We start from the raw sequence: 7,882 nt of genomic DNA, 5'->3' as shown, positions 1-7,882 counted from the left end.
CACCTGTCATCATTAGTGATGACAAATCAAAAGTGCTTCATTGCCTGTGAGGCGACTTGAGATGTCATCGAAAGCATTGTGGCAACGTAAACTTGTCTGTTTCTCTCCATATGGGATGAAAGGAACTGTCATTTGTCAGGAGCCATTTAAAGCCCCTGCCCCACCCTTCGGTCTCTTAACTTATCAATTGCGGGTATGTGCCGCGCTCACCTTCAGTTCATTTTACCCTTGGCCCCCAGTTTAAACAGCGGAAGCTAATCGGTATGTCTCCAAAATGTATTTGCTGAGAAAAGGTGATGGTGAACAACATCTGCCGACAAGCCTTCTGAACAATGATGACAGAAATAGTAACCATCAAAATTAATAACTTTTCTGGTGGCAGCAAACTATGCTTCAATTTCACCATTGTGTTTCATATTGTAGATGAAAATTGGTCACTGAGGCTGACTAACGGGGGAAGCTGGTGTGATGGGCGAGTGGAGATTTACTACACCGGCAGCTGGAGGAGATTGCAGGACAGACTCTGGACCCTGAATGATGCCAACGTGGTCTGTACACAGCTGGGCTGCGGTGAAGCGACAGCCACTTATAACTATCCAAAGGACGGAAAGGGTGAAGGACCCGTCTGGGTGAATGATGTCCAATGTGTCGGAAATGAATTGCAGCTCCAGAACTGCAGTTTGTTCACATTGAATTCGTCTCTCACTGACAGTATGGATGTTGGGGTCCTGTGTTCAGGTAAACAAATTCTTCACTGCTTTTACAATAACAAAGAAGTGAAATGTCTAATCTGCTGAGAAAAGTGATAATACAGGTTACTTGTTCCTGGGTGTCTCAAATCAGTAATTTCATTTGGGGGTAGGGGATGAGCATGGTGGGCGGTGGGGGAGCTGGGGATGGATGGGGTGGTGTTCAGGGAGAGAGAACACGGACACAATTAAACAACAAGAACTTTTTTCTCACAGAACTTTCAATAAACACATACATCACAAAGAGTTTATCAGGAATGTAATCGGACAGAAAACTGACACAGAGCCAGACAAAGAGATGTTAGAGTGGGTGACTAAATTTTTAGTCAGATGGTTGGATTTGAAGAGGCGGAGACACAGAGATGTTTGGGGTGGAAATTCTCATCTGGGTGGTTAGATAGTTAAAGGCTAGACTGAAAGTTGTGGGGGATGGAAGTGGGAGATGTACAAGAAGCTGGATTCAGATAAATGCAGAGCTCTCGAAATGATTCAGGCTGGAGGAGGTTATACTGATGGCAGGGGGAGAGCATGAAGGTGTCTGAACATGAAGATCATAATTGAAAACTCGATGCATTGGCAGCAGGGATACCAGTGAGTGCAGTGGCGTTCCTGAGAGGGGCTTAATGGAGGGCAGGCGACAAAGCTTTGGATGAGCTGATGTTTCTGGAGGATGCAGGATGGGTTATCACCCGGGAGAACATTGAAATATGCTGTTCCACAGACAACAAAGCATGGGTGAGCATTTCAGCAGCAGGTGGGCTGCGGCAGGAAGGGAGGTGAATGATGATAGAGGTGAAAGATCTCTATTTTGTGATAAATAGAATACAGAATTGGACTCTCAGCTGTGGTATAAAATCCGGCGTCGAGCTTGCAATCAGTTCCATTGTACAGTATATAAGAGCAGGTAGCTGTGTGGGAGTTGTTCTGGTGTAAGTTTCATTAGGCTGTGTTTAAAAGTAGACAGATGTTTTGGACCAGATGCTTGAAAGTTCCATTGTGCAGCATGTCAATGCAGGCATATGTTCTGGGGAAGTTGGATTGTGCAGAATGAAAGCCTCGACCGATGTTTGTTTTTTAGAATTAGAATCAGAATATCTCAGTGCAGTACAGGCCCTTCGGCCCTCGATGTTGCGCCGACCTGTGAAACCATCTGACCTACACTATTCCATTTTCATCCATATGTCTATCCAATGACCACTTAAATGCCCTTAAAGTTGGCGAGTCTACTACTGCTGCAGGCAGAGCGTTCCACGCCCATACTAGTCTCTGAGTAAAGAAACTACCTCTGGCATCTGTCCTATATCTATCACCCCTCAACTGAAAGCTATGTCCCCTCGTGTTTTCCATCACCATCTGAGGAAAAAGACTTTCACTATCCACCCTATCTAACCCTCTGATTATCTTATATGTCTCTATTAAGTCACCTCTCCTCCTCCTTCTCTCCAACCAAAACAACCTCAAGTCCCTCAGCCTTTCCTCGTAAGACCTTCCCTCCATACCAGGCAACATCCTAGTAAATCTCCTCTGCACACTTTCCAAAGCTTCCACATCCTTCCCATAATGCGGTGACCAGAACTGCACGCAATACTCCAGGTGCGGTCTCACCAGAGTTTTGTACAGCTGCAGCATGACCTCGTGGCTCCGAAACTCGATCCCCCTACTAATAAAAGCTAACACACCATATGCCTTCTTAACAGCCCTATTAACCTGGGTAGCAACCTTCAGGGATTTATGTACCTGGACACCAAGATCTCTCTGTTCATCTCCACTACCAAGAATCTTCCCATTAGCCCAGTACTCTGCATTCCTGTTACTCCCTCCAAAGTGAATCACCTCACACGTTTCCGCATTAAACTCCATTTGCCATCTCTCAGCCCAGCTCTGCAGCCTATCTATGTCCCTCTGTACCCGACAACATCCTTCGGCACTATCCACAACTCCACCGACCTTCGTGTCATCCGGAAATTTACTAACCCACCCTTTTACACCCTCTTCCAGGTCATTTATAAAAATGACAAACAACAGTGGCACCAAAACAGATCCTTGCGGTACACCACTAGTAACTAAACTCCTGGATGAACATTTGCCATCAACCACCACACTCTGTCTTCTTTCAGCTAGCCAATTTCTGATCGAAAGCTCTAAATCACCTTCAACCCCATACTTCCGTATTTTCTGCAATAGCCTACCGTGGGGAACCTTATCAAACGCCTTACTGAAATCCATATACACCACATCCACTGCTTTACCCTCATCCACCTGTTTGGTCACCTTCTAGAAAAACTCAATAAGGTTTGTGAGGTACGACCTACCCTTCACAAAACCGTGCTGATATTTCGCTAATGATAGTTTGGGGTTGTTCCAACGAACATTTATTTAAATATGACAGAGTGCAACTTACAACATATGAGATAGTTAATGATTCAGATTTAATACCGATTGGTTACAGTAAGTATTTTTTTCGGACAAGGCGGCATTCAATACATTCCATCGTTTCACGTCAGAAGTTTACAGTGCCGAATGGTTATTACACACTCAGTCACTGGACAGAGTAGAGTATGTCATCTTGTTCTTTAGTTAGGTAGATGTTCAGCTCCACCCAACATTTATGTCCGCCTACAGAAGCCATGTGTCTTCTCCTTGTCTTCTACTTCTCTATCTGATGGGTCACATCCTGATTCTTATTCCCCAAAGTGCCTGACGCAATTAGTCCAATCATTTTTGTCTCGTCCAGATTAAATACTGGTTTCCTGCTCAGCCAGGAGGTCTACACATCTGGAGTTCAATTGTCCAATGACACTTCCTGATCCTGTCCAACATTTTGCAGAGAGATCCTGTTTTCTGCCCTCTTTGTTCACTCCAACAGTCATATATTGATATAATTGGTAGTTTAGATCATTGATATTTTACAGACAACAGCAATTGATAATATGCCTCACAAGTTTCGTCTGCTCATTGAACATAATAGCAGCAGCCTGTCTGGACAGAGAGGTCTGCATATTCTCTGTTCAGACGTATGGTTTATCTCTAAAATTACTCAAATGTCTTCATTGTCAAAGACAGAGTCCCATCCTTACAAAAGTAAGTGATTCTGTTATGCAATTAATATTACATCGATTTATGATAATGTTATAATCAACACGACCCTGGAACATAGTTCTACACGAAGATACTGTATATTGCAAGACTGATGCTCAAGGGTAGAACTTGTGGACGTTACATTCTCCAGTATGAATTGGAAGTAATATATAGGGTGGATAAAAGAAATTCTGGCCATGCCAGTAACACCCACACCCCATGAAAGAATTTAAAAAAAACAGAAAGGCTGGGTGACATCTGGCCAACAATCTGGTAATATAATCCTGAATGGATCAATCACATAAAGCATCATCGGGTCCTGCTCTTCTTTGCTAAAACCACCCGTTAGACAATGATCATCCAGGAAGGCAAAGGAAACGCGCAGCATATCTTCTCCATCATAAATCTTCCCCCTGAACCACTCCCCTGCCTCGTCCACCCTGAACTCCAAAAATAAATGAGAGGACTCCTAGACTTTTTGTCACAAAGTTCAAAAATATCTGTTCAGTCGCCTCCACAACTTACCTTTCTTCCCCAATCCACCGGGCCTAACTTCCTATCAGTTGTTCAACCCCACCCCGCACCATCACCCTGAATTCGCTTTTCTTGTTTCTCTCCTAGAGTCCTTCACGCTCTCTCTGAACCTATGCTGTTGATGAAATCCACGTCTTGCTGTGTGCGCCTTATTTCTACTAAGATACTGAACAGAGACATTCCCTTCCTGGGTCCCATGACAGCTGACAATATTAACGATTCTCTCTTTCTCTCTTCATGTTCAGCCCCCTCTCCTTCAAATCAGCAGTCATCATGCCTCTCCTCAGAAAGAAACCATTGACCACCTGTCCATGCAAATTCTTGCCCCAGCTCCAACTGTTCGTTGCTCGCCAACGTCCTTGAATGTGTTGTCGCCTCCCAAATCCATGCTCATCTTTTATGGACTGCATGTTCCAATTCCTCAAATCAGATTTCTATCCACACCACAAGACCAGAATAACTCTTATCAAAGTCACAAATGTCATCCTAAGTGATTGTAACAAATCTAAACGTTTCCTCCTCCTATTTCTTGACTTGTCTACACATTTTGATATTTTTGATCATGAAATTCTTCTCCAACCCCTCTCCATTATCCCCTGGCTGGGTGGGACTGCACTCAGCTGGTTCTAGTCTTATCTGTACAGTCATAGTCAGAAAGTTACCGGCAATGGCTTCTCTTCCCGCTCCTGCAAAGTCACCTGCAGTGTCACCAAAGGATCTATCCATTGATACCTCATTTCTCATTTACATGCTGCCTTTCAGTGATATCCACAAACTGAGCCTCAGTTTCCACATGTATCTCACTGTATCCAACTCTACCTCACATTCAACTCTCTTGAGCCCTCCACAGCCTGGACACTGTCAGAATTCCAGTCTGACATTCAGTACTGCATCAGCAGAAAATTCCTCCAACTCAGTATTGAAAAGGTAGAAACCATCAGTCCCCATCGCATGTTTCCTTGCTGCCAACTCCATTTCTCGCCACACCAACTGTCTGTGACTCAGGCAGACTGCTTGTAATCTTGGTGTCACATTTGACCCCGGGGTGAGCCTCCTACCAAATCTCCATATCTTCATTAACACTGTCTATTTTCACCTCCATGACATCACCCGAATTTGCCGTGATCTATTCTTGTCGATTGCCCTTTTCCCTCCAGACTCGATAATTCCAATGTAATCCTGGCTGGCTTCCTTAGTTCCAACCTCTGCAAATTCTGCTGTCTCGACCAATTGCCACTCAGGCATCTGCCCTCTGCTCACTGACCTACTTTTCCCAGCAATGCGCGGTTTTAAATTTCTCATCCTTGTTTTCAAATCCCTTCCTGGCCTCGCAGCTCCTCTCTTTGCAATCGGCTCCAGTTTGACAGCTCCCAGTTCTGGCTTCTTGAGCATTCCTGATTTCAATTGCGCACCATGGCGGCCGTGCCTTAAGCTGCAAAGGTCACACGCTCCAGAATTGCTTCCTTAAATCTCTCTGCCTGTCAACCTCTCTTCCCTGCTTCAAGATACTCCATAACAAGCAAACTCTTTGACTTCGCTTTTGGTCATGTGACCTAATATATTCTTTGGTGCTCTGTGTTAAATTTTCTTTGATATCACTCCTGTACTGCGCCTTGGGATGTTGCATTACGTTAATGGCGCTAGATAAATGCAAGTCACTTGCAATTCAAGATAAAGGCAATAGGAGATGACAGTAAATGCCTGACCAAGATAACAGATAAGGGTAACATACATGGACAACGAACATATACAGTAATAAAACATGGGTATAAATTAATTGTTAATCGTGTGAGTGATCGCCTGTACAACAACGTACACAGCGTTCAAAACATAAAATGGGAACTGGAGAACATAACATGTCAAAGCCAGATGTAGTAGGATATCTGAAACATTTCTGTTCATTACATTCTGTGTAAGAAGCATGTGTAAACAGATATTCTGTTTTATAGCTTTATTTACCTGTCGCAGGCGCATTTAACATGTCTTGTTTTAAAGCTGGTGATGGCGCAATGAGTTGCATTGAGTGATGAGGTAAATGTCTATTGAAAGTATAATCCTCCTGTACTGTTGTCCAACAGACCACGTGCAGGTAAGGCTGTCTGACGGTGGAAGCCCATGTACTGGCCGAGTGGAGATTTATTACAATGGGATATGGGGTTCAGTCTGTGATGATTCCTGGGATCTGGCGGACGCTGACGTGGTTTGCAAACAGCTGGGTTGTGGAAAGGCCTTGGACCTGGCACTTCCGGCATCTTGTGAACGAGGCTCAGGGCCAGTTTGGTTGGATGAACTGAAGTGTTTCGGTAACGAATCATTTCTCTGGGAATGTCCCTCAGCATCGTGGGGTAACCACGACTGTTCTCATAAAGAAGATGTGAGGATCTTGTGTTCAGGTAAGGGTGCTTCCATGTGCCCATTTTCCGTAGTGTTGTGCACATGGCTTCACAGGGAAGATATGACATCGAATTACATACAATGGACAGCACAGAATCTGGCCATTCGGCCTTACTGGTCAATGTGGTGTTTATGCTGCCCACGAGTATCGCCCCATATCACTGCATCTAACCCACTTTGCATATCCGCCTACTTCTTTCTTCTTCATGTACCTATACAGCTTTACCTTGAAGGCATCGACGCTCATCATTTCAACAATTGCATGTGTTCGGAATTCAAAATTCAAACCACTCCGAGCTAAAAAAAATAATTCTCCTGAATATCTTATTAGATTTGTTCATGATCATCCTATATTTATGATCACGAGCTTCGGTTTCTGTCACTTTATAAGTGATTAGTGCCCCTGTATCCCGAGGTCTCTTTGGTGTTATACATCATTTTAATCCTTATCTTACAAGAAGTACGTTGCCTCTTTATTCTTCCTATCAACACTGACCACCTTAGACTCATCTGTATTCAACTCATTTGGCAATTGTTTGCCCATTCGGCTCTTTTACTAACGTCTTCCGTATTTCGTATTTGTTGTTCTTAGTGTTAACTATATCCCCAAATTGCTGTCATCTGAAATTTTGAAATCATGTCTCCCTTGTCTAAGTCAAAATCGTTTTTGTAAATATTGAGCAGCAGTGACCCCAGACCTGTGGAACACGACTTCCCACCTTCCGCCATTCTGGGTTACCACATTTAAACCCGACAGTGTGCTTTGTAGCTCGTCTTATACTATTCTTCCACTGATCTCTTGACTTCACATGCTCTGACCCCAGTCATGATCTCACGATGTGGTTCCTTGTCGGAGGCCTTCTGAAAAAAACGTGCATGGTGCATCGACTGCATTATCCCCGTTATCTTTCTGTAACGTCTGAAAACAATTCAGTAACGTTGTTTGTCTTTCTGTTGTTCAATCCGTGTTGATTATTCTTTAATACATTATGGGCTGCCGGTGTTTTTCTATCGCTTTTCTTGAATAATTACCGGAAATCAGTGAACACAACTGGTGCAGCATGTGTTGAGCTGTGCAGTATGAACATACAACGAGTTATCAATCCAAACACCTGGATATCAATTGT

General features: G+C 43.8%; 1 protein-coding gene across 1 annotated transcript; it reads left to right on the top strand.

Moving 5' to 3' along the window:
- Positions 1-508: 508 nt before the first annotated feature.
- On the top strand, positions 509-7,388 carry LOC137362341 (scavenger receptor cysteine-rich type 1 protein M130-like). The gene is made up of 3 exons (XM_068026752.1): positions 509-738; positions 6,440-6,748; positions 7,348-7,388. Exons 1-3 carry the CDS (start codon positions 714-716, stop codon positions 7,386-7,388), a joined length of 375 nt encoding a protein of 124 aa, XP_067882853.1. The 5' UTR covers positions 509-713.
- The last annotated feature ends 494 nt before the right edge of the window (positions 7,389-7,882 follow it).

The sequence above is a fragment of the Heterodontus francisci genome, unplaced genomic scaffold (genome assembly GCF_036365525.1).
Source record: "Heterodontus francisci isolate sHetFra1 unplaced genomic scaffold, sHetFra1.hap1 HAP1_SCAFFOLD_236, whole genome shotgun sequence".
In the NCBI taxonomy this organism is placed as follows: Eukaryota; Metazoa; Chordata; class Chondrichthyes; order Heterodontiformes; family Heterodontidae; genus Heterodontus; species Heterodontus francisci.
This window is presented reverse-complemented; position numbering and strand designations above follow the sequence as displayed.

What these genes read in the sequence shown, in the direction of transcription:
- LOC137362341 (XM_068026752.1), top strand. Translation starts at nt 714, where the DNA reads ATGGATGTTGGGGTCCTGTGTTCAG. An exon ending in TGTTGGGGTCCTGTGTTCAG is followed by an intron (nt 739 to 6,439) that starts GTAAACAAATTC and finishes GTTGTCCAACAG; the next exon opens with ACCACGTGCAGGTAAGGCTG. An exon ending in AGAAGATGTGAGGATCTTGT is followed by an intron (nt 6,749 to 7,347) that starts GTTCAGGTAAGG and finishes TGTTGTTCTTAG; the next exon opens with TGTTAACTATATCCCCAAAT.